At 45.1% G+C, this 26,509-nt stretch overlaps 1 protein-coding gene across 3 annotated transcripts in view; it reads left to right on the top strand.

The window, feature by feature from the left end:
• The window catches only part of LOC115124455 (nuclear factor 1 A-type), a 318,617-nt gene that overhangs the window by 214,567 nt on the left and 77,541 nt on the right, over positions 1–26,509 (top strand). For 2 of the 3 annotated variants that reach the window (XM_065009608.1, XM_065009610.1), the window contains exons 5-7: positions 3,012–3,129; positions 11,033–11,160; positions 19,748–19,798. In XM_065009608.1, the coding sequence (XP_064865680.1) occupies positions 3,012–3,129; positions 11,033–11,160; positions 19,748–19,798 (297 nt within the window). The remainder of the gene's footprint in view (positions 1–3,011; positions 3,130–11,032; positions 11,161–19,747; positions 19,799–26,509) is intronic. The other variant, XM_065009609.1, reaches the window with a different exon arrangement.

Here is a 26,509-nt window from a genome sequence, read left to right as displayed (position 1 = left end):
TTTAGGCCCCGCTTCTCTCTAACCTGCTCTGTATCCCCCTCTCATTCTACCCCTCTTTCTCTCTCTTTTCCTCTTTCCTCTCATTTTCATCTCTTTGTACCTTCTTATCTCCCTCTGTCCTTCTCTTGCCTCCATCTCTTTCCTCCCTCCATCCCGCTAATCTTTCCTTCTATAACCCTCTCTCTCCTCTTCTCTCTCTCCATCCCCTCCCACCTTCCCCTCATCTCTTTATCCCTCTCTCCAGACCAGAGCTATAGGCTGAGTTACTGCAGCCCGGTGTCCAGGTTAGCTCTCTCACAAATGACTTACCCTATTAGCCATGCAAATGTACCCGCTGCTTTTCTGCCTGCCTCGTAAATAACGCCCAGCCACTTTGGATTAGGAAGGGAGGGAGGAGAGGAGGGAGGAGAGGTGGGAGGAGAGGAGGGAGGAGAGGAGGGAGGAGAGGAGGGAGGGTGTAGAGGGGGATTGAAAGAGGGAAAAAAGAGAGATGGCTTAGAAATTATACTGGCTCTCTTTTTTGGGGGGGCGGGGGGGGTTGAGTCTTCCGGGGTAACTTGACTACGCGGAACATTGTTTAATATATATATTTTTTGCCAGTTATCGGGAGAGGTGGGCACCGCGTTGTGATGATGCGTGCGCTATTGCGCTCTCTCCTCCCTCTCCTTTTCTGTCTCACTCCATTCCTCCATCCCTCTTTCTTTCTCTCCCTTTCTCTCCCAGTAGCAGTGTCCTCTCCCAATGTTAATTAGGAACACCATTACTGTGTCTGTCACAGCAGCCTCCTCCTCTTGTCCTCTCCTCCATTTGGTCTGCAGCAGTGACTCTCTGACCTCTTCCTCCTCCTCTCATCCTCTCCTCCATTTGGTCTGCAGCAGTGACTCTCTGACCTCTTCCTCCTCCTCTCGTCCTCTCCTCCATTTGGTCTGCAGCAGTGACTCTCTGACCTCTTCCTCCTCCTCTCATCCATCCTCTCCTCCATCATTTGTTCTTCCTCCTCCTCTCATCCTCTCCTCCATTTGTTCTGCAGCGGTGACTCTCTGACCTCTTCCTCCTCCTCTCATCCTCTCCTCCATTTGTTCTGCAGCGGTGACTCTCTGACCTCTTCCTCCTCCTCTCATCCTCTCCTCCATTTGTTCTGCAGCGGTGACTCTCCTCTTACCTCTTCCTCCTCCTCTCATCCTCTCCTCCATTTGTTCTGCAGCAGTGACTCTCTTATCTCTTCCTCCTCCTCTCGTCCTCTCCTCCATTTGGTCTGCAGCAGTGACTCTCTGACCTCTTCCTCCTCCTCTCGTCCTCTCCTCCATTTGTTCTGCAGCGGTGACTCTCCTCTTACCTCTTCCTCCTCCTCTCATCCTCTCCTCCATTTGTTCTGCAGCGGTGACTCTCTTACCTCCTCCTCCTCTCGTCCTCTCCTCCATTTGTTCTGCAGCAGTGACTCTCTTACCTCTTCCTCCTCCTGTTGTCCTCTCCTCCATTTGTTCTGCAGCAGTGACTCTCTTACCTCTTCCTCCTCCTGTTGTCCTCTCCTCCATTTGTTCTGCAACAGTGACTCTCTTACCTCTTCCTCCTCCTCTCATCCTCTCCTCCACCTCTTCCTCCTCCTCTCATCCTCTCCTCCATTTGTTCTGCAGCAGTGACTCTCCTCTTACCTCTTCCTCCTCCTCTCGTCCTCTCCTCCATTTGTTCTGCAGCAGTGACTCTCTTACCTCTTCCTCCTCCTCTCATCCTCTCCTCCATTTGTTCTGCAGCAGTGACTCTCCTCTTACCTCTTCCTCCTTCTCTCGTCCTCTCTTCCATTTGGTCTGCAGCAGTGACTCTCTTACCTCTTCCTCCTCCTCTCATCCTCTCCTCCATTTGTTCTGCAGCAGTGACTCTCCTCTTACCTCTTCCTCCTCCTCTCGTCCTCTCCTCCATTTGTTCTGCAGCAGTGACTCTCTTACCTCTTCCTCCTTCTCTCGTCCTCTCTTCCATTTGGTCTGCAGCAGTGACTCTCTTACCTCTTCCTCCTCCTCTCCCCCATTTGGTCTGCAGCAGTGACTCTCTTACCTCTTCCTCCTCCTCTCGTCCTCTCCTCCATTTGGTCTGCAGCAGTGACTCTCTTACCTCTTCCTCTTCCTCTCCTCCATTTGGTCTGCAGCAGTGACTCTCCTCTGACCTCTTCCTCCTCCTTCTCCTCCTCTTCCTCCTCCCCTCCGCATCACGTTTGCGCTGTCCTCATCAAAAATAGTGGTTCCCGTCACCGTGAATATAAAGAGGCACCAACTGCCTTTATGGACTGGATGACAAAAGGTGCCAGCTAGTCCCACTGTGACCTACACCACACACAGACACAGACACACACACACACACACACACACACACACACACACACACACACACACACACACACACACACACACACAAGCAGGTAGCGGGAAGGGAAACCTTTTAAGTCAGACACTTAAGGGCAACAAGGTGAACGAGGTACCGGGTGCATCTAAAGTGACACCCTCTTATCTCCTCTCCTCTTGTCTCCTCTCCTCTTATCTCCTTTCCTCTCCTCTTGTCTCCTTTCCTCTCCTCTTGTCTCCTTTCCTCTTATTTCCTCTCCTCTGTTCTCCTCTCCACTTGTCTCCTCTCCTCTGCAGGTGAAAGTAGAGAGGAGAGGAGACATGGAGAGGACACAAGGAGAGGAGGGCCACTTATTGAGATGTACACTGTGGTAGTTTAATAAATGGTAACACCTAATGTTCTTGTTCTCTCTCCTTGTTCTCTCCCCTCTCTCTCTCTCTCTCTCTCTCTCTCTCTCTCTCTCTCTCTCTATCTCTCTCTCTCTCTCTCCCCTCTCTCTCCCTCTCTCTCTCCCCTCTCTCTCCCTCTCTCTCCCCGCTCTCCCCCTCTTTCTCTCTCTCTCTCTCTCTCTCTCTCTCTCTCTCTCTCTCTCTCTCTCTCCCTCTCTCTCCCTCTCTCTCCCTCTCTCTCCCCTCTCTCCCCCTCTCTCTCCCTCCTCTCTCTTTCTCTCTCTCTAGCCCCCATCGCAGCTGGGACGGGTCCTAACTTCTCGCTGGCCGACCTGGACAGCTCCTCCTACTACAGCATGAGCCCTGGGGCAATGAGGCGACCCTTACCCAGCACCTCCTCCAGCAGGTACACACACACACACACACACACATAAACACACGCACACATATAAACACACACACACACAAATAAACACACACACACATATAAACACATTTACACACATACACAAACACACACACACACACACACACACACACACACACACACACACACACACACACACACACACACACACACACACACACACACACACACACACACACACATTCCCATAGTAAAACCCTAGTCACCCCACAGTGTGTATTTGTGCATATGTACGTTTGTGCATTCATACTAATGTGTGTGTTTAGGAGAGTATTTGTGTGTGTGTGTTTCTCTCAAACACATTCTGACTCGCCCTACTACTCCGGAGACAGCCCACGCACCAGGTTGAAAGAGCAGCTTTACACACAGCACAGGATCTTAACTTGATCACTCTTTTGACTGACTGAAAATGAGCAGTTCTCTTTCCCTCCATCTAAAATAATGTTGTCTCTTGCTCAAACGCGCTAGGTCCTATTACTGAAACATTCAAATGTACAAAAACATCATATACTTTTTTACAAAGGCGACATGCAGCCATACAGATCACCGACCATCATTTTATATACAGTGGGGAGAACAAGTATTTGATACACTGACGATTTTGCAGGTTGTCCCACTTACAAAGCATGTAGAGGTCTGTCATTTTTATCATAGGTACACTTCAACTGTGAGAGACGGAATCTAAAACAAAAATCCAGAAAATCACAATGTATGATTTTTAAGTAATTCATTAGCATTTTATTGCATGACATAAGTATTTGATCACCTACCAACCAGTAAGAATTCCGGCTCTCACAGACCTGTTAGTTTTTCTTTAAGAAGCCCTCCTGTTCTCCACTCATTACCTGTATTTACTGCACCTGTTTGAACTCGTTACCTGTATAAACGACACCTGTCCACACACCCAATCAAACAGACTCCAACCTCTCCACAATGGCCAAGACCAGAGAGCTGTGTAAGGACATCAGGGATAAAATTGTAGACCTGCACAAGGCTGGGATGGGCTACAGGACAATAGGCAAGCAGCTTGGTGAGAAGGCAACAACTGTTGGGGCAATTATTAGAAAATGGAAGAAGTTCAAGATGACAGTCAATCACCCTCGGTCTGGGGCTCCATGCAAGATCTCACCTCGTGAGGCATCAATGATCATGAGGAAGGTGAGGGACCAGCCCAGAACTACATGGCAGGACCTGGTCAATTACCTGAAGAGAGCTGGGACCACAGTCTCAAAGAAAACCATTAGTAACACACTACGCCGTCATGGATTCAAATCCTGCAGTGCACGCAAGGTCCCCCTGCTCAAGCCAGCGCATGTCCAGGCCCATCTGAAGTTTACCAATGACCACCTGGATGATCCAGAGGAGGAATGGGAGAAGGTCGTGTGGTCTGATGAGAAAAAAATCTAGTTTTTTGGGTTAAACTCCACTCGCCGTGTTTGGAGGAAGAAGAAGGATGAGTACAACCCCAAGAACACCATCCCAACCGTGAAGCATGGAGGTGGAAACATCATTCTTTGGGGATGCTTTTCTGCAAAGGGGACAGGACGACTGCACCGTATTGAGGGGAGGATGGATGGGGCCATGTATCGTGAGATCTTGGCCAACAACCTTCTTCCCTCAGTAAGAGCATTGGGTCTTCCAGCATGACAACGACCCGAAACCCACAGCCAGGGCAACTAAGGAGTGGCTCCGTAAGAAGCATCTCAAGGTCCTGGAGTGGCCTAGCCAGTCTCCAGACCTGAACCCAATAGAAAATATATGGAGGGAACTGAAAGTCCGTATTGCCCAGCGACAGCCCAGAAACCTGAAGGATCTGGAGAAGGTCTGTATGGAGGAGTGGGCCAAAATCCCTGCTGCAGTGTGTGCAAACCTGGTCAAGAACTACAGGAAACGTATGATCTCTGTAATTGCAAACAAAGGTTTCTGTACCAAATATTAAGTTCTGCTTTTCTGATGTATCAAATACTTATGTCATGCAATAAAATGCAAGTTAATTACTTAAAAATCATACAGTGTGATTTTCTGGATTTTTGTTTTATATTCCGTCTCTTACAGTTGAAGTGTACCTATGATACAAATTACAGACCTCTACATGCTTTGTAAGTATTAAAACCTGCAAAATCAGCAGTGTATCAAATACTTGTTCTCCCCACTGTAGCTCAATAAGACAAGACAGATATCGGCCTCCACTGGGCTAGAAGTGTATCCTTAACTCAAAAGTGGGTTCAATCTCGCGGTTAGTTAGGGAACATACAGTCCTAGCATGTCGGCGTGGGTTCGGCGTTGGTTTGATTCTGGCCTATGCCCTTTTGACACAAATATTTTGATCCCCTGATTGACTTGATGTAGTTACACGTTTTATTATTTTCCCCCTGATGTTGATAGGAAATGACCAGACACTGATGTTGATAGGAAATGACCAGACACTGATGTTGATAGGAAATGACCAGACACTGATGTTGATAGGAAATGACCAGACACTGATGTTGATAGGAAATGACCAGACACTGATGTTGATAGGAAATGACCAGACACTGATGTTGATAGGAAATGACCAGACACTGATGTTGATAGGAAATGACCAGACACTGATGTTGATAGGAAATAACCAGACACTGATGTTGATAGGAAATAACCAGACACTGTTGGATAAACAGGAAACAAATAAAACAATAAGCCAGGACACCAACATCGGTTTCATACAAAATTATTTTCCAGTACTGGGCTAGAAGTTGTGATGCTTGGAGCCTAACGTGCTGCTCAGACCACTGCACTAGTTCACAATGCTCTAGGAAGCCCTGAGAATACTGGATGGTATGAGGTGGGATGGTTTGCAGAGCCTTCCCCAAACCATAGCCCCCTCGGGACGGCACTGCATTGTATAGCCTACAAACACCGCATCCAGCTGCTCCCTGGCGATTTATACATTAAATATCTATTTAAATGATTTTCCTCCTGCGACGGAATGGGTCATATTAAGATCCGACTTCTGCACACACACATATTCTGTGCTATGGTTAAACTTGCGCATGTTAAATACGCATGTGTTTGCATATCAAATCAAATCAAATGTTATTTGTCACATAGCCAAATATAACAGGTGTAGACCTTAACGTGAAATGCTTACTTACATGCCCTTAACCAACAATGCTGTTCAAGAAATAGAGTTAATAAAATATTTACTAAATATACTAAAGTAAAACATTTAATTAAATCAAAAAGTAACACAAGAAAATGACATAATAGCGAGGCTATATACAGGGGGTACTGGTACTGAGTCAATGTGCGGGGGTACAAGTTAGTTGAGGTAATTTGTCAAGTGACTATGCATAGATAATAAACAGCGAGTAGCAGCAGTGTAAAAACAATGTAAATAGTCCGTGTGGCCATTTGATAAATTGTTCAGCAGTCTTATGGCTTGGGGGTAGAAGCTGTGTCATGGAGCCTTTTGGTTCTAGACTTGGCGCTCCGGTACCGCTTGCCGTGCAGTAGCAGAGAGAACAGTCTATGATTTGGGTGACTGGAGTCTGACAATTTTATAGGCCTTCCTCTGACACCGTCTCGTATGTGTGTGTGTGCAAGAGCATGTGTACCCATACACACATTTGTGCGTGTGTACGTCTCCACATATCCAAGTCTGTGTGTAAGCTCACATACACCACCAGCCCCCCCCCCTCTCCGGTCAGCCTTCCCTCCTGTCAAACCAAACAGGTCTGAACAAGGAGGCAGTGTGTGGACATGCTCGGCCCTAATTACGTGATTACCAGGAAAGCTCACCAGCAGACATCACATTCACAAATAAATGTCAGAACCAATGGCAAGGTAAATAACTCACTGGTCTAAGGGTGCATCCCAAGTGGAACACTGTTAACTATATAGTGCACTACTTCTAACCAGAACCCGTATTGGCCCTGGTCAAAAGTAGTGCACAATAATGGGAATTAGGGTGCCATTTGGGACCTACTCTTAGCCCCACTAACAGAGACAGATATACTGTACACACACCAGCACCAAACCACAGTCCGTCTTTGACTGGGGGGAGAGCTTCAGTGTGTGACTGGGGGGAGTGTTTCAGTGTTTGACTGGGGGAGAGTTTGTTTGACAGTGTTTGACTGGGGTGAGAGCTTCAGTGTTTGACTGGGGGAGAGTTTCAGTGTTTGACTGGGGGAGAGCTTCAGTGTTTGACTGGGGGAGAGCTTCAGTGTTTGACTGGGGGGGGAGAGTTTCAGTGTTTGACTGGGGGAGAGTTTCAGTGTGTGACTGGGGGGAGAGTTTCAGTGTGTGACTGGGGGACAGCTTCAGTGTTTGACTGGGGGACAGCTTCAGTGTTTGACTGGGGGACAGCTTCAGTGTGTGACTGGGGGACAGCTTCAGTGTGTGACTGGGGGACAGCTTCAGTGTGTGACTGGGGGAGAGTTTCAGTGTTTGACTGGGGGACAGCTTCAGTGTTTGACTGGGGGGCAGCTTCAGTGTTTGACTGGGGGGCAGCTTCAGTGTTTGACTGGGGGACAGCTTCAGTGTGTGACTGGGGGAGAGCTTAAGTGTTTGACTGGGGGGCAGCTTCAGTGTTTGACTGGGGGACAGCTTCAGTGTGTGACTGGGGGGGGCAGCTTCAGTGTGTGACTGGGGGGCAGCTTCAGTGTTTGACTGGGGGACAGCTTCAGTGTTTGACTGGGGGACAGCTTCAGTGTTTGACTGGGGGGGCAGCTTCAGTGTTTGACAGCTTCAGTGTGTGACTGGGGGACAGCTTCAGTGTGTGACTGGGGGCAGCTTCAGTGTTTGACTGGGGGACAGCTTCAGTGTTTGACTGGGGGAGAGCTTCAGTGTTTGACTGGGGGACAGCTTCAGTGTGTGACTGGGGGGCAGCTTCAGTGTTTGACTGGGGGACAGCTTCAGTGTTTGACTGGGGGAGAGCTTCAGTGTTTGACTGGGGGACAGCTTCAGTGTGTGACTGGGGGAGAGCTTCAGTGTTTGACTGGGGGAGAGTTTCAGTGTGTGACTGGGGGGGGACAGCTTCAGTGTTTGACTGGGGGACAGCTTCAGTGTTTGACTGGGGGACAGCTTCAGTGTGTGACTGGGGGAGAGCTTCAGTGTGTGACTGGGGGGCAGCTTCAGTGTTTGACTGGGGGACAGCTTCAGTGTTTGACTGGGGGGGACAGCTTCAGTGTTTGACTGGGGGAGAGCTTCAGTGTGTGACTTGGGGACAGCTTCAGTGTGTGACTGGGGGCAGCTTCCATGTTTGACTGGGGGACAGCTTCAGTGTGTGACTGGGGGGGGGGTTTGACTGGGGCAGCTTCCGTGTTTGACTGGGGGACAGCTTCAGTGTTTGACTGGGGGCGCAGCTTGCCGTGTTTGACTGGGGGACAGCTTCAGTGTTTGACTGGGGGACAGCTTCAGTGTGTGACTGGGGGCAGCTTCAGTGTTTGACTGGGGGACTGCTTCAGTGTGTGACTGGGGGGGCAGCTTCGGTGTTTGACTGGGGGACAGCTTCAGTGTGTGACTGGGGGGGCAGCTTCAGTGTGTGACTTCCGGGGGGCAGCTTCCGTGTTTGACTGGGGGACAGCTTCAGTGTTTGACTGGGGGGGGGGGGCAGCTTCAGTGTGTGACTGGGGGAGAGCTTCAGTGTTTGACTGGGGGGGCAGCTTCCGTGTTTGACTGGGGGACAGCTTCAGTGTTTGACTGGGGGGGCAGCTTCAGTGTTTTACTGGTGGGGGGCAGCTTCAGTGTGTGACTGGGAGGACAGCTTCAGTGTTTGACTGGGGGAGAGTTTCAGTGTTTGACTGGGGGAGAGCTTCAGTGTTTGACTGGGGGAGAGCTTCAGTGTTTGACTGGGGGAGAGTTTCAGTGTTTGACTGGGGGGAGAGTTTCAGTGTTTGACTGGGGGGAGAGTTTCAGTGTTTGACTGGGGGAGAGTTTCAGTGTGTGACTGGGGGGGAGAGTTTCAGTGTGTGACTGGGGGGGACAGCTTCAGTGTTTGACTGGGGGACAGCTTCAGTGTTTGACTGGGGGACAGCTTCAGTGTGTGACTGGGGGACAGCTTCAGTGTGTGACTGGGGGAGAGTTTCAGTGTTTGACTGGGGGACAGCTTCAGTGTTTGACTGGGGGGCAGCTTCAGTGTTTGACTGGGGGCAGCTTCAGTGTTTGACTGGGGGGACAGCTTCAGTGTTTGACTGGGGGAGAGCTTAAGTGTTTGACTGGGGGGCAGCTTCAGTGTTTGACTGGGGGACAGCTTCAGTGTGTGACTGGGGGGGGGCAGCTTCAGTGTGTGACTGGGGGGCAGCTTCAGTGTTTGACTGGGGGACAGCTTCAGTGTTTGACTGGGGGACAGCTTCAGTGTTTGACTGGGGGCAGCTTCAGTGTTTGACTGGGGGCAGCTTCAGTGTGTGACTGGGGGACAGCTTCAGTGTGTGACTGGGGGCAGCTTCAGTGTTTGACTGGGGGGACAGCTTCAGTGTTTGACTGGGGGAGAGCTTCAGTGTTTGACTGGGGGGACAGCTTCAGTGTGTGACTGGGGGCAGCTTCAGTGTTTGACTGGGGGACAGCTTCAGTGTTTGACTGGGGGAGAGCTTCAGTGTTTGACTGGGGGGACAGCTTCAGTGTGTGACTGGGGGAGAGCTTCAGTGTTTGACTGGGGGAGAGTTTCAGTGTGTGACTGGGGGGGCAGCTTCAGTGTTTGACTGGGGGACAGCTTCAGTGTTTGACTGGGGGACAGCTTCAGTGTGTGCCTGGGGGAGAGCTTCAGTGTGTGACTGGGGGGGGCAGCTTCATTGTTTGACTGGGGGACAGCTTCAGTGTTTGACTGGGGGGACAGCTTCAGTGTTTGACTGGGGGAGAGCTTCAGTGTGTGACTTGGGGGACAGCTTCAGTGTGTGACTGGGGGACAGCTTCAGTGTTTGACTGGGGGACAGCTTCAGTGTGTGACTGGGGGGGGCAGCTTCCGTGTTTGACTGGGGGACAGCTTCAGTGTTTGACTGGGGGGCAGCTTCCGTGTTTGACTGGGGGACAGCTTCAGTGTTTGACTGGGGGGACAGCTTCAGTGTGTGACTGGGGGGGGCAGCTTCAGTGTTTGACTGGGGGACTGCTTCAGTGTGTGACTTGGGGGGAGAGCTTCGGTGTTTGACTGGGGGACAGCTTCAGTGTGTGACTGGGGGGCAGCTTCAGTGTTTGACTGGGGGGAAGCTTCGGTGTTTGACTGGGGGACAGCTTCAGTGTTTGACCTGGGGGATAGCTTCAGTGTGTGACTGGGGGGGCAGCTTCAGTGTTTGACTGGGGGAGGCAGCTTCAGTGTTTGACTGGGGGACAGCTTCAGTGTGTGACTGGGGGGCAGCTTCAGTGTTTGACTGGGGGACAGCTTCAGTGTGTGACTGGGAGGGGGCAGCTTCCGTGTTTGACTGGGGGACAGCTTCAGTGTTTGACTGGGGGACAGCTTCAGTGTGTGACTGGGGAGAGCTTCAGTGTTTGACTGGGGGGCAGCTTCCGTGTTTGAATGGGGGACAGCTTCAGTGTTTGACTGGGGGGGGCAGCTTCAGTGTTTTACTGGTGGGGGGGCAGCTTCAGTGTGTGACTGGGAGGACAGCTTCAGTGTTTGACTGGTTCCAGGTGGAACCACATGGAGACTAGACAGCAAGTTTGCATCAAACTGAATATAGGATTTCTGAAAATTGAAAATGACAGATACATTTCTGTAGATTATTCTTTGTATAGCACTTAAAACATCATTTAACTATCAGACATTAACCCTGGTCTCTGTGTGTTTGTGTGTGTGTGTGTGTGTGTGTGTGTGTGTGTGTGTGTGTGTGTGTGTGTGTGTGTGTGTGTGTGTGTGTGTGTGTGTGTGTGTGTGTGTGTGTGTCCATCTGTCCATGTGTGTGTCCCCGTCCAGCTCGGCCAAGAGGATCAAGTGTATGGAGGACGAGGTGGACAGTCCAGGAGAAGAGTCCTACTATCCAGGTCAAGGGCGCTCCCCGGGCAGCGGCAGCCAGGCCAGCAGCTGGCACGAAGTGGAAACTGGTACGTACTGCTGTAAACTGCCAACACTACCCGACTGGTGCCAACACTACTCTAACACACGCTTACCCTGTCCCTGATACCTTCCCTACTCTTAGCACTGTGACTGAACACAGCTTTTCTTCTCTGCTAGAGACATATAGTATGTTTGGGGAGGAAGTGGACTGACAGGAGAGTGTGTGTGGGAACGTGTGTGTCAAGAGTGAGAATGCAGGGTTGTTTGTGTGCGTGACTGGTAAAAATGCAGGATTGTGTATGTGAGGGTGAGAATCGTGTGCGTCCTGAGTCCTCCCTGTCTGTCTTTCTGTGCATTTCTATCTCACGTGGTCACATTTTTCAGAATGTCTGGGATGGTCAGAAACACCTTCCGATGTCATATACTTTTTTACAAAGGCCATCTGTCTTGATGGGATTAACAATGATGGGATTAACAATGGCATTAATGCTAACACATTGAAAACCATGGGGGGGACATAGGGCGCCCGCAGGAATAGTCCAAGAGGCGTATGTGTGTGTTCCACACCCTGTATCCTGTACATATGTATGACAGGATGTGTATGTGTGTGTGTGTGTATATACCCCTTAGTGTGTCAATGTTCGTCACATGCGCGTGTTTGTGTGTGTGTGTGTGTGTGTGTGTGTATGTGTGTGTGTCATTCTGCAATGCCTTAGGCTGGTGGGCTGTAAATCCCTCAGGGTCCTCCTCCGGTGCTTCAGTGGCTTCACTCTGTAACACACACACACTGTTCCTATATGTCTCCCTGTATCTTCTCACCTTTTCCACTCTCTGCTCCCCTTCTTATTTATACTGAACTAAAATATACATTTAAAAAGATTAAAAGATTTTTACTGAGTTACAGTTCATATAAGGAAATCAGTCAATTGAAATAAATTCATTATTCCCTAATCTATGCATTTCAGATGACTGGGAATATAGATGGTCACAGATACCTTAAAAAAACAGGTAGGGGTGTGGATCAGATAACCAGTCAGTATCTGGTGTGACCACCATTTGTCTCATGCAGCGCGACACATCTCGTACGCATAGAGTTGATCAGGCTGTTGATTGTGACCAGTGGAATGTTGTTTCACTCTTAAATGGCGGTGCGAAGTTGCTGGATATTGTCGGGAACTGGAACACACTGTTGTACACATCGATCCAGAGCATCCCAAACATGCTCAATGGCTATCATGTCTGGCGAATATGCAGGCCAAGGAAGAACTGGGACATTTTCAGCTTCCATTCAATTGTGTTCGTTGTCCGTAGCTTGGGGCACTCTGTTCACAACGTTGACATCAGCAAACCGCTCCCCCACACAACACCATACTACACGTGCTCTGTGGTTGTGAAGCCAGTTGGACGTACTGCCAAATTCTCTAAAATGACAGAGGCAGCTTATGGTAGATAAATTAATATTAAATTATCTGGCAACAGCTCTGGTGGGTGTTCCTGCAGTCAGCATGCCAACTGCACGCTCCCTCAAAAGTTGAGACATCTGTGGCATTGTGTTGTGACAAAACTGCACATTTTAAAGTGGCCTTTTATTGTGCCCAGCACAAGGTGCACCTGTGTAATGATCATGCTGTTTAATCAGCTTCTTGATATGCCACACCTTGTACACAACATTTGAGAGAAATAAGCTGTTTGTGCATCTGGAACATTTCTGGGATATTTTATTTCAGCTCATGAAACAAGGGACACTTTACATGTTGCGTTTATATTTTGGTTCAGTGTAAATACAGTATATATATATATATGAAAATATATATGAATAATATATATATATATATTGGTTCGGTGTACACAGTATATATATATATATATATATTCATTCATATACACAGTACCAGTCAAAAGTTTGGACACACCTACTCATTCCAGTGTTTTTCTTTATTAGTGAAGACATTAAAAACTATGAAATAACAAATATGGAATCATGTAGTAACCAAAAAAAGTGTTAATTAAATCTAAATCTATTTTATATTTGAGATTCTTCAAAGTAGCCACCCTTTGCCTTGATGACAGCTTTTCACACTCTTGGCATTCTCTCAACCAGCTTCCAACAGTCTTGACGGATTTCCCACATATGCTGAGCACTTGTTGGCTGCTTGTTTCTTCACTCTGCGGTCCAACTCATCCCAAACCGTCTCATTTGGGTTGAGGGCAGGTGATTGTGGAGGCCAGTACATCTGATGCAGCACTCCATCACTCTACTTCTTGGTGAAATAGCCCTTAGACAGCCTGGAGGTGAGTTGGGTCATTGTCATGTTGAAAATCAAATTATAGTCCCACTATGCGCAAAACAGATGGGATGGCATATCACTGTAAAATGCTGTGGTAGCCATGCTAGTTCAGTGTGCCTTGAATTCTAAATCAATCACAGACAGTGTCACCAGCAAAGCACCATCACACCACTTCCTCCAAGCTTCACAGTGGGAACTACAAATGCAGAGATCATCCGTTCACCTACTCTGCGTGTCACAAAGACATGGCGGTTGGAACCAAAAATCGTTAGACCAAAGTACAGATTTCCACCGGTCTAATTTCCATTGCTCGTGTTTCTTAGCCCAATCAAGTCTCTTCTTCTTATTGGTGTCTGTTAGTAGTGGTTTCTTTGTAGAAGTTTGACCATGGAGGCCTGATTCAACCAGTCTCCTCTGAACAGTTGATTTAGAGATCTGTGTGAAGAATTTATTTGGTCTCCAATTTCTGATGGGCAGTAAACTTATCCTCTGCAGCAGAGTTAACTCTGGGTCTTCCTTTCCAGTAGCGGTCCTCATGAGAGCCAGTTTCATCATAGCGCTTCATGGTTTTTGCGACTGCATTTGAAGAAACTTTTAAAATTCTTGTTTCCGCATTGACTAACCTTCATGCTTCAAGTAATGATGGACTGTCATTTCTCTTTGCTTATTTGAGCTGTTTTTGCCATAAAATGGACTTGGTATTTTACCAAATAGGGCTATATTCTGTATACCACCCCTACCTTGTCACAACACAACTGATTGGCTCAAACACATTAAGAAGGAAAGAAATTCCACCAATTAACTTTTAACAAGACGCACCTGTTAATTGAAATGCATTCCAGGTGACTACCTCATGAAGCTGATTGAGAGAATGCCAAGAGTGTGCAAAGCCGTCATCAAGGCAAAGGGTGACTACTTTGAAGAATTTAAAATATAAAATATATTTTGATTTGTTTCACACTTTTTTGTTTAATACATGATTCCATGTAATACATGATTCCATTCCTGAATCCAAGATGGCTTAGCAGTCAGACGTCTTTGTCTTGTCTCGTCCCATGTGTATATATATTTTTCTTTGCGTTCTTTTTAATATTTTTCCTAAGCCTCAACTTCAAAATACTCCCCTGCAACCCGCCTCACCCAAAGTGGTGTGGATCTCTTTTTTTTTCCTAAAGTATTTCTATTTACCTCCAAACTGGAATACCTCAACTGAAGCTAGCTAGCTAACTAGCTACCAGCTATCGGTCAGCTAACCACTGCTAGCGGTCATCAGCTAACCTTTAGCTCGTAAAACTCTCGCCAGTTCGTACAACGCGTTTCAAACCAGAGCTAAGAGCGTCTGCTAAATGACTTAAATGTAAATGTAAATACCGGACCTATTTTTCTCTCCATATCCCTGGATTCCTACCATAAACTCTGAAACTTTTCATCTGGATCATCACAGCTAGTTAACCGCAACCCGGGTTGACTACTCCTGGCTAACGTTTCCGTCCCGGAGCTAGCACCAACTAGCCTGGGGCTAGCCCATGCTAGACCCATCACCCGGCTCACTCCTGGGCTACAATATCTGGACCCCTTCTACTGCCGGTACGGGGCACGGAACCCCACTGATCCTCTATGACTGGAATACCGACATAATCTGCCCGAGGATTCTAACAGGCCCCTCAGGCGGAATGCCCGCTGAAGGCACATTCTGCTAACCTGCTAGGCCTGCTAGCTACCTAGAGCTACTTGGATCCCTACTAACTACACGACTGGTCTATCGACGTCACTGTACGAAGTGGCAAAAACAGACTTACCCCCATCGCGGACTTACCCCCAAAGGCTAAATTGCTAGCCCCGGTCTGCTAAATGCTAGCTTGCCAGCCCCGGTCTGCTAACTGCTAGCTTGTTTAGCCCCGTCCTACTAACTGTTAGCATGTTAGCATCGGCCTGCTAACTGTCTGAATCGCCTTATTCCCAGTCAGCCCAATCACTCACTGGACCAATATGTTCACTTGGTTACGCATGCCTCTCTCTAATATCAATATGCCTCGTTCATTACTGTCCTGGTTAGTGATTACTGTCTTATTTCACTGTAGATCCTCTAGCCCTGCTCAATATGCCTTAACCAACCATGTTGTTCCACCTCCTACATATGTAATGACATCACCTGGTTTAAATGTCTCTAGAGATTATATCTCTCTCATCATTACTCAATTCCTAGGTTTACCTCCAATGTACTCACATCCTACCTTACCTTTGTCTGTACGCTATGCCTTGAATCTATGCTATCGTGCCCAGAAACCTGCTCCTTTTACTCTCTGTTCCGAACGTGCTAGACGTCCAGTTCTTATAGCCTTTAGCCGTACTCTTATCCTACTTCTCCTTTGTTCCTCTGGTGATGTAGAGGTTAATCCAGGTCCTGCAGTGCCTAGCTCCACTCCCACTTCCCAGGTGCTCTCATTTGTTGACTTCTGTAACCGTAAAAGCCTTGGTTTCATGCATGTTAACATTAGAAGCCTACTCCCTAAGTTTGTTTTACTCACTGCTTAAGCACACTCTGCCAACCCGGATGTTTTAGCCGTGTCTGAATCCTGGCTTAGGAAAACCACCAAAAACCATGAAATCTCCATTGCTCACTATAACATTTTCTGCCAAGATAGACCTGCCAAAGGGGCCGGTGTTGCAATCTACTGCAAAGATAGCCTGCAGAATTCTGTATTACTATCTATGTCTGTACCCAAACAATTCAAGCTTCTACTTCTAAAAATTCACCTTTCCAGTAACAAGTCTCTCACTGTTGCCTCTTGCTATAGACCTCCCTCTGCCCCCTGCTGTACCCTCTACACCATATGTGAATTGATTGCCCCCCATCTATCTTCTGAGCTCGTGCTACTAGGTGACCTAAACTGGGACATGCTTAACACCCCGGCCATCCTACAATCCAAGCTTGATGCCCTCAATCTCACACAAATTATCAATGAACCTACCAGGTACAACTCCAGATCCGTAAACACGGACACCCTCATAGATGTCATCCTAACTAACTCGCCCTCCAAATACACCTCTGCTGTTTTCAATCAAGATCTCAGCGATCACTGCCTCATTGCCTGCATCCGTAATGGGTCTGCGACCAAACGACCACCCCTCATCACTGTCAAACGCTCCCTAAAACACTTCTGCGAGCAGGCCTTTCTAATCGACCTGGCCGGGGTATCCTGGAATGTCATTGACCTCATCCCGTCAGTAGATGATGCCTGGCTATTCTTTAAAAGTGCCTTCCTCACCATCTTAAATAAGCATGCCCCGTTCAAAAAATGTAGAACTAGGAATTGATATAGACCTTGGTTCACTCCAGACTTGTCTGCCCTTGACCAGCACAAAGCCCCCGTGATATGCAACTTTTCAGGGAAGTTAGGAACAACTATACACAGGCAGTTAGGAAAGCTAAGGCTAGATTTTTCAAACAGAAATTTGCATTCTGTAGTACTAACTCAAAACAGTTCTGGGACGCTGTAAAGTCCATGGAGAATAAGAGCACCTCCTCCCAGCTGCCCAAAGCACTGAGGCTAGGAAACACTGTCACCACTGATAAATCCACTATAATTGAGAATTTCAATAAGCATTTCTCTACGGCTGGCCATGCTTTCCACCTGGCTACCCCTACCCCGGGTCAACTGCCCGGCACCCTCCACAGAAACCCGCCAAAGCACCCACCATTTCTCCTTTACCCAAATCCAGATAGCTGATGTTCTGAAAGAGCTGCAAAATCTGAACCCCTACAAAACAGCCGGGCTAGACAATCTGGACCCTCTCTTTCTAAAATCTTCTGCCGAAATTGTTGCAGCCCCTATTACTAGCCTGTTCAACCTCTCTTTCCTATCGTCTGAGATTCCCAAAGATTGGAACGCTGCCGCGGTCATCCCCCTCTTCAAAGGGGGAGACACTCTAGACTCAAACTGCTACAGACCTATATCTATCCAACCCTGTCTTTCTAAGGTCTTCGAAAGCCAAGTTAACAAACAGATTACCGACCATTTCGAATCCCACCATACCTTCTCCGCTATGCAATCTGGTTTCAGAGCTGGTCATGGGTGCACCTCAGCCACGCTCAAGGTCCTAAACGACATCATATCCGCCATCGATAAGAGACATTACTGTGCAGCCGTATTCATCGACCTGGCCAAGGTTTTCGACTCTGTCAATCACCACATTCTTATTGGCAGACTTGACAGCCTTGGTTTCTCAAAAGATTCCCTCGCCTGGTTTACCAACTACTTCTCTGATAGAGTTCAGTGTGTCAAATCTGAGGGACTGTTGTCCGGACCTTTGCCAGTCTCTTTGGGGGTCCCACAGGGTTCAGTCCTCGGGCCGACTCTCTTCTCTGTATACATCAATGATGTTGCTCTTGCTGCTGGTGATTCTCTGATACACCTCTACGCATAAGACACCATTCTGTATACCTCTGGCTCCTCTTTGGACACTGTGTTAACTAACCTCCAGACGAGCTTCAATGCCATACAACTCTCCTTCCGTGGCCTCCAACTGCTCTTAAACGCAAATAAAACTAAATGCATGCTATTCAACCAATCACTGCTCGCACCTACTCGCCCGTCCAGCATCACTACTCTGGACGGCTCTGACTTAGAATACGTGGACAACTACAAATACCTAGGTGTCTGGATAGGCTGTAAACTCTCCTTCCAGACTCACACTAAGCATCTCCAATCCAAAATTAAATATAGAATTGGTTTCCTATATCGCAACAAAGCACCCTTCACTCATGCTGCCAAACATACCCTCATAAAACTGACCATCCTACCGATCCTCGACTTCGGTGATGTCATCTATAAAATTGCCTCCAACACTCTACTCAACAAACTGCAGTTTATCACAGGGCCATCCGTGTTTGTCACCAAAGCCCCATACACTACCCACCATTACGACCTGTACGCTCTCGTTGGTTGGCTCTCGCTTCATACTCGTCGCCAAACCCACTGGCTACAGGTCATCTACAAGTCTCTGCTAGGTAAAGCCCCACCTTATCTCAGCTCACTGGTCACCATAGCAGCACCCACTCGTAGCTCGCGCTCCAGCAGGTATATCTCACTGGTCACCCCAAAGCCAATTCCTCCTTTGGTCGTCTTTCCTTACAGTTCTCTGCTGCCAATGACTGGAACAAACTGCAAAAATCTCTGAAGCTGAAGACTCATATCTCCCACACTAGCTTTAAGCACCAGCTGTCAGAGCAGCTCACAGATCACTGCACCTGTACATAGCCCATCTGTAAATAGCCCATCCAACTACCTCATCCCCATACTGTATTGATTTATTTATCTTGCTCCTTTGCACCCTCATCTTCTGCACATCCTACCATTCCAGTGTTTAATTGCTATATTGTAATTACTTCACCACCTTGGCCTATTTATTGCCTTAACTCCCTTATCTTACTTCATTTGCACTCACTGTATATATACTTTTTGTTTTCTTTTGTTCTACTGTATTATTGACTATGTTTTGTTTATTCCATGTGTAACTCTGTGTTGTTGTATGTGTCGAATTGCTATGCTTTATCTTGGCCAGGTCGCAGTTGTAAATGAGGACATGTTCTCATTTAGCATACCTGGTTAAATAAAGGTGAAATAAATACACATTTTTTAAAAATGTGTGTTATTTCATACTTTTGATGTCTTCACTAGTATTCTACAATGTTGAAAATAAAGTCAAAATAAAGAAAAACCCTTGAATGAGTAGGTATGTCCAAACTTTTGACTGGTACTGTATATATATATATATCCTCTTCTTATAGCCTTACAGTGCAGAGAGAGAACACATAAGGAGAGAAGAGACACACAGCTTTCTCCCTCGCAGACAATGTCACATTGAACGCTCCTTATTCTCCTAATAAAAAGGCAATGCTTATACAGAGCACACCTTAGGCCTTATACCTTACAGGTAGACGACAGGAGTGTGTGTCCGTGTGTGTGAGCCTGTGAGTGTGTGTGTGGAGGGGGAGTGTTTGTTTTCGTTAAAGAGGAGAGGGTGGAGTTGCCAGTGACTCGGAGAAGAGGCCCACCTATAGGATAAGGGGACGGGCAAGGGTGTGTTTGTTTCCGTGGTGTGTGTGTGTGTGTGTGTGTGTGTGTGTGTGTGTGTGTGTGTGTGTGTGTGTGTGTGTGTGTGTGATTGCCTGTGTAACGTGACCCCGGCCCTGTTCCACCCTTATGGGAACGGAACATGCTTAATTGATGAGGTAATGCTCCATTTTCTCTCCTAACGCTACACTATATTCACCCTGCCTCTTTTTCTTTCTTCTCTTTTGTTCCCTTGTTCCTTTCCCCCTTTTTCTTTTGTCTCTCAAAAGCTGGATATAAACTGCGTGGCTCGCTAGCTAGTTCGTTCATCTCAAGACAAGGTAAAGATGCATTACTCTTTCCAATTTCACCTCCTATCCTCTGTTGCCCCCCTCCTTCTCTCCACCCCTCACCCCTCCCCTCCCCTCCAAATCAGGACATGGTTATCGAGTTTTGTGGTTGGTGTTTTGTATTGTCTAGGCTGCTCCCCCCTCCTTCCACCTCTCCCTCCCTTCACTGTGTGTGATTGTGATAAACAAAAGAATGGAACTGAAACAGATCCTTGCGGCACACCTTAGGCCTTATATCTTATGCACTGTAGCATGGGGTTCATGTCCATTGGAATCTTAACAGTGCACCATCATACCTACTGTAACTCCACCCATTTTATATCTGTTAAGTGTCTCTCCGAATATAGAACCAATTGTTGTGTCAAATTTACAAGGAGTTATTTAGTGTCTTAACTTAGGCCTTGTGTGTCCTATTCGGCCCGCAGACCCAATCAAATCAAGTCAAATGTTATTGGTCACATACACATGTTTAGCAGATGTTATTGGTCACATACACATGGTTAGCAGATGTTATTGGTTAAACACATGTTTAGCAGATGTTATTGGTCACATACACATGTTTAGCAGATGTTATTGGTCACATACACATGTTTAGCAGATGTTATTGGTCACATACACATGTTTAGCAGATGTTATTGGTCACATACACATGTTTAGCAGATGTTATTGGTCACATACACATGTTTAGCAGATGTTATTGGTCACATACACATGTTTAGCAGATGTTATTGGTCACATACACATGTTTAGCAGATGTTATTGGTCACATACACATGTTTAGCAGATGTTATTGGTCACATACACATGTTTAGCACATGTTTAGCAGATGTTATTGGTCACAAACACATGTTTAGCAGATGTTATTGGTCACATACACATGTTTAGCAGATGTTATTGGTCACATACACATGTTTAGCAGATGTTATTGGTTAAACACATGTTTAGCAGATGTTATTGGTCACAAACACATGTTTAGCAGATGTTATTGGTCACATACACATGTTTAGCAGATGTTATTGTTTAGCAGATGTATTGGTCACATACATGTTTAGCAGATGTTATTGGTCACATACACATGTTTAGCAGATGTTATTGGTTAAACACATGTTTATCAGATGTTATTGGTTAAACACATGTTTAGCAGATGTTATTGGTTAAACACATGTTTAGCAGATGTTATTGGTTAAACACATGTTTAGCAGATGTTATTGGTTAAACACATGTTTAGCAGATGTTATTGGTCACAAACACATGTTTAGCAGATGTTATTGGTCACATACACATGTTTAGCAGATGTTATTGGTCACAAACACATGTTTAGCAGATGTTATTGGTCACATACACATGTTTAGCAGATGTTATTGGTTAAACACATGTTTAGCAGATGTTATTGGTTAAACACATGGTTAGCAGATGTTATTGGTCACATACACATGTTTAGCAGATGTTATTGGTCACATACACATGGTTAGCAGATGTTATTGGTTAAACACATGTTTAGCAGATGTTAATGGTCACATACACATGGTTAGCAGATGTTATTGGTCACATACACATGTTTATCAGATGTTATTGGTTAAACACATGTTTAGCAGATGTTATTGGTTAAACACATGGTTAGCAGATGTTATTGGTCACATACACATGTTTAGCAGATGTTATTGGTCACATACACATGTTTAGCAGATGTTATTGGTTAAACACATGTTTAGCAGATGTTATTGGTTAAACACATGTTTAGCAGATGTTATTGGTTAAACACATGTTTATCAGATGTTATTGGTTAAACACATGTTTAGCAGATGTTATTGGTCACATACACATGTTTAGCAGATGTTATTGGTCACATACACATGGTTAGCAGATGTTATTGGTCACAAACACATGTTTAGCAGATGTTATTGGTCACATACACATGTTTAGCAGATGTTATTGGTCACATACACATGTTTAGCAGATGTTATTGGTCACATACACATGTTTAGCAGATGTTATTGGTTAAACACATGTTTAGCAGATGTTATTGGTTAAACACATGTTTATCAGATGTTATTGGTTAAACACATGTTTAGCAGATGTTATTGGTCACATACACATGTTTAGCAGATGTTATTGGTCACATACACATGGTTAGCAGATGTTATTGGTCACAAACACATGTTTAGCAGATGTTATTGGTCACATACACATGTTTAGCAGATGTTATTGGTCACATACACATGTTTAGCAGATGTTAATGGTCACATACACATGTTTAGCAGATGTTATTGGTTAAACACATGTTTAGCAGATGTTATTGGTTAAACACATGTTTAGCAGATGTTATTGGTTAAACACATGTTTAGCAGATGTTATTGGTTAAACACATGTTTAGCAGATGTTATTGGTTAAACACATGTTTAGCAGATGTTATTGGTTAAACCGTTGTTTATCAGATGTTATTGGTTAAACACATGTTTAGCAGATGTTATTGGTCACATACACATGTTTAGCAGATGTTATTGGTTAAACACATGGTTAGCAGATGTTAATGGTTAAACACATGTTTAGCAGATGTTATTGGTTAAACACATGTTTATCAGATGTTATTGGTTAAACACATGTTTATCAGATGTTATTGGTTAAACACATGTTTAGCAGATGTTATTGGTCACATACACATGTTTAGCAGATGTTATTGGTTAAACACATGGTTAGCAGATGTTAATGGTTAAACACATGTTTAGCAGATGTTATTGGTTAAACACATGTTTATCAGATGTTATTGGTTAAACACATGTTTATCAGATGTTATTGGTTAAACACATGTTTAGCAGATGTTATTGGTCACATACACATGTTTAGCAGATGTTATTGGTCACATACACATGTTTAGCAGATGTTATTGGTTAAACACATGTTTAGCAGATGTTATTGGTCACATACACATGTTTAGCAGATGTTATTGGTCACATACACATGGTTAGCAGATGTTATTGGTTAAACACATGTTTAGCAGATGTTATTGGTCACAAACACATGTTTAGCAGATGTTATTGGTCACATACACATGTTTAGCAGATGTTATTGGTCACATACACATGTTTAGCAGATGTTATTGGTCACATACACATGTTTAGCAGATGTTATTGGTCACAAACACATGTTTAGCAGATGTTATTGGTCACATACACATGTTTAGCAGATGTTATTGGTCACATACACATGTTTAGCAGATGTTATTGGTTAAACACATGTTTAGCAGATGTTATTGGTTAAACACATGTTTAGCAGATGTTATTGGTCACATACACATGTTTAGCAGATGTTATTGGTTAAACACATGTTTAGCAGATGTTATTGGTCACATACACATGGTTAGCAGATGTTATTGGTTAAACACATGTTTAGCAGATGTTATTGGTCACATACACATGTTTAGCAGATGTTATTGGTTAAACACATGGTTAGCAGATGTTATTGGTTAAACACATGTTTAGCAGATGTTATTGGTCACATACACATGTTTAGCAGATGTTATTGGTTAAACACATGGTTAGCAGATGTTATTGGTCACATACACATGGTTAGCAGATGTTATTGGTCACATACACATGTTTAGCAGATGTTATTGGTCACATACACATGGTTAGCAGATGTTATTGGTTAAACACATGTTTAGCAGATGTTAATGGTCACATACACATGGTTAGCAGATGTTATTGGTCACATACACATGTTTATCAGATGTTATTGGTTAAACACATGTTTAGCAGATGTTATTGGTTAAACACATGTTTATCAGATGTTATTGGTTAAACACATGTTTAGCAGATGTTATTGGTTAAACACATGTTTAGCAGATGTTAATGGTCACATACACATGGTTAGCAGATGTTATTGCGAGTGTAGAGAAATGCTTGTGCTTCTAGTTCTGACAGTGCAGCAATATCTAACAAGTAATATCTAACAATTTCACAAAAACTACCTAATACACACAAGTCTAAGTAAAGGAATGGAATAATAATATATACATATATGGATGAGCAATGACAGAGCGGCACAGGCAAGATGCAATAGATGGTATAGAATACCATTATTCTGAAAAGAGAGGGTGTTCTATGCTAAAGATGTGTATAGGGAAGAGGAGTGGAACTGATAGTGTTTTAGCAACATGAAATCTTATTCAAATCTGTTCATATACACCCCCAGGAAGAATGTGACACCATTTTTTGTTGTTGTACATTTTCTGACAAGCATGCACTTAGATATGGTCATTTTCACCTTTTCATAAATTCATAGAATGTTTGGGAACATATATACTAAGGAATTTGGGAACCTTCTATAGCAGTATAGAGTGGAAAAGAGGCCGTGTGTTTGGACACATAATAGACACTGCAGTAAATAAAATATATGTCTTGTCCAGGACCCGAGTCCACGCAGACCAGTGCGCCATAACCAATCAGTAGACCAATATGCAAATGAGCTATCTGCCACACGGGCCTGCTATCATTCACTTTGAACTGGACTGTGTGTTTACAGGCAGTAGAGCCTGTCATCATTCACTTTGAACTGGACTGTGTGTTTACAGGCAGTAGGGCCTGTCATCATTCACTTTGAACTGGACTGTGTGTTTACAGGCAGTAGAGCCTGTCATCATTCACTTTGAACTAGACTGTGTGTTTACAGGCAGTAGAGCCTGTCATCATTCACTTTAAACTGGACTGTGTGTTTACAGGCAGTAGGGCCTGTCATTGTTCACTTTGAACTGGACTGTGTGTTTACAGGCAGTAGAGCCTGTCATCATTCACTTTAAACTGGACTGTGTGTTTACAGGCAGTAGGGCCTGCCATCATTCACTTTGAACTGGACTGTGTGTTTACAGGCAGTAGAGCCTGCCATCATTCACTTTGAACTGGACTGTGTGTTCCTCACCTGGCTTACTGTAAAACATCACTGCAGTGTTCCTCACCTGGCTTACTGTAAAACATCACTGCAGCGTTCCTCACCTGGCTTACTGTAAAACATCACTGCAGTGTTCCTCACCTGGCTTACTGTAAAACATCACTGCAGCGTTCCTCACCTGGCTTACTGTAAAACATCACTGCAGCGTTCCTCACTTGGCTTACTGTAAAACATCACTGCAGCGTTCCTCACCTGGCTTACTGTAAAACATCACTGCAGTGTTCCTCAACTGGCTTACAGTAAAAAGAAAAACTAAAGATTGATTACTGTACTTCTATATTTCCATCAACCCTGTCTTGTGGATTTGGCCACAGGTTCTCATACACATCACAATGACATTTTTCATTAGCCAAACATCTTGGGAAGAATCTTCGGTCATGGCGAATCCAGGCCTGACACTGGTCTGCCGTGATGTCATTGCATGCGTCATCCATGGCCCGGAGAAGGGCTGCTTGCTCGTGAGGGCGCCTATCATATACCTTCCACCTCCCTCAATCAGGTTAAGAAAAGGAGAGTAAGTGCAGGGTGGTAAATTGTGGATAGGCCTGAAACCATGCTTGCACCATTTGAGCATGGTGGAACCTGACATTATCCCACACAATGACATAGGTCACGCCATCAGCTCTACAGACCTGATTTAGCCCATCAAGGAAGGTTACAGTCGAACAGTGAATCATGTGGCTGCCTGCAACTCAATATATAGAGTATATAGAGTAGAGAGCTTTAGATGTTGTTCAACCAAACATTAGAACGGGCAAGATGCGTAATCTAAGCAACTTTGACCGTGGTATGATTGTTGATGGCACACATGGTGATTCCAGCATCTCAGAAACAGCTGCCTTCCTGGGATTTTTACACACTACAGTCTCTAGAGTTTACAGAGAATGGTACGATAAACAAAACACATTCAGTGAGCCGCAGTTCTGTGGGGAAAACACCTTGTTAATGAGAGAGGTCAGAGGATAATGTCTAGACTCATTCAAGCTAACAGAAAGGCCACAAATGCTCAAATAACATCTGTTTAAAACAGTGTTGTTCAGAAGGGCATCTCTTAATGTACAACGCCGGGAATCATTCAGACTGTTGTGGAGGCAAAAGGGGGTCCTACCCAGTACTAGATAGGTGTACCTAATAAAGTGACCAGTGAGTGTACAATAATGTCAAATCTGATAACATGGTCTGGAAAAGTGGTACATGGGACCATGGAAACAGTGTCTGATAAAGAATGATGATGAAACATTACATCCATAGATAATGTCGTCCAATTGGTTCATGTTCGGTAATTGGTGTCAATGGATCTCGTTATCCTGAAACATTCATGATCTAAACATGGAATATTGTTTGTCAGTTTCCATAAAACTCTGCATTAAGAGTAATGCAACAGTTACTTATCATTTTGAGCAGTTGTATCAATTGATAGTTAGATCATTGTAATGAAATGAATAGACAGTCATCTCAGATGTAATGTGTGAATTGCATTTTGAAATGGTAATACTTTGATGTAAAGTTATGTCATTTTGAACAGGTGATTTTAGTTCGATGAACAGATGATCTTAGCTTTATGTGTATTCTATCCAAGAAATTGGAAAAAGTGTTAGAGTTTTGAAAAATTTGCATTTTGATCATTGGTTGTGAGTTTTGTGTCTAGAGTTTTGAAAAATGACATCAAGGTTCTGAAATTAGTGCCAAAGTGATTGTGAAAAACTGTAAAACAAAAGAAGAGATAAATAAGATGTGTCCAGCCTTTGCTGCTATGAT

Source organism: Oncorhynchus nerka, linkage group LG25 (genome assembly GCF_034236695.1).
Source record: "Oncorhynchus nerka isolate Pitt River linkage group LG25, Oner_Uvic_2.0, whole genome shotgun sequence".
Taxonomy (NCBI): domain Eukaryota; kingdom Metazoa; phylum Chordata; class Actinopteri; order Salmoniformes; family Salmonidae; genus Oncorhynchus; species Oncorhynchus nerka.
This window is presented reverse-complemented; position numbering and strand designations above follow the sequence as displayed.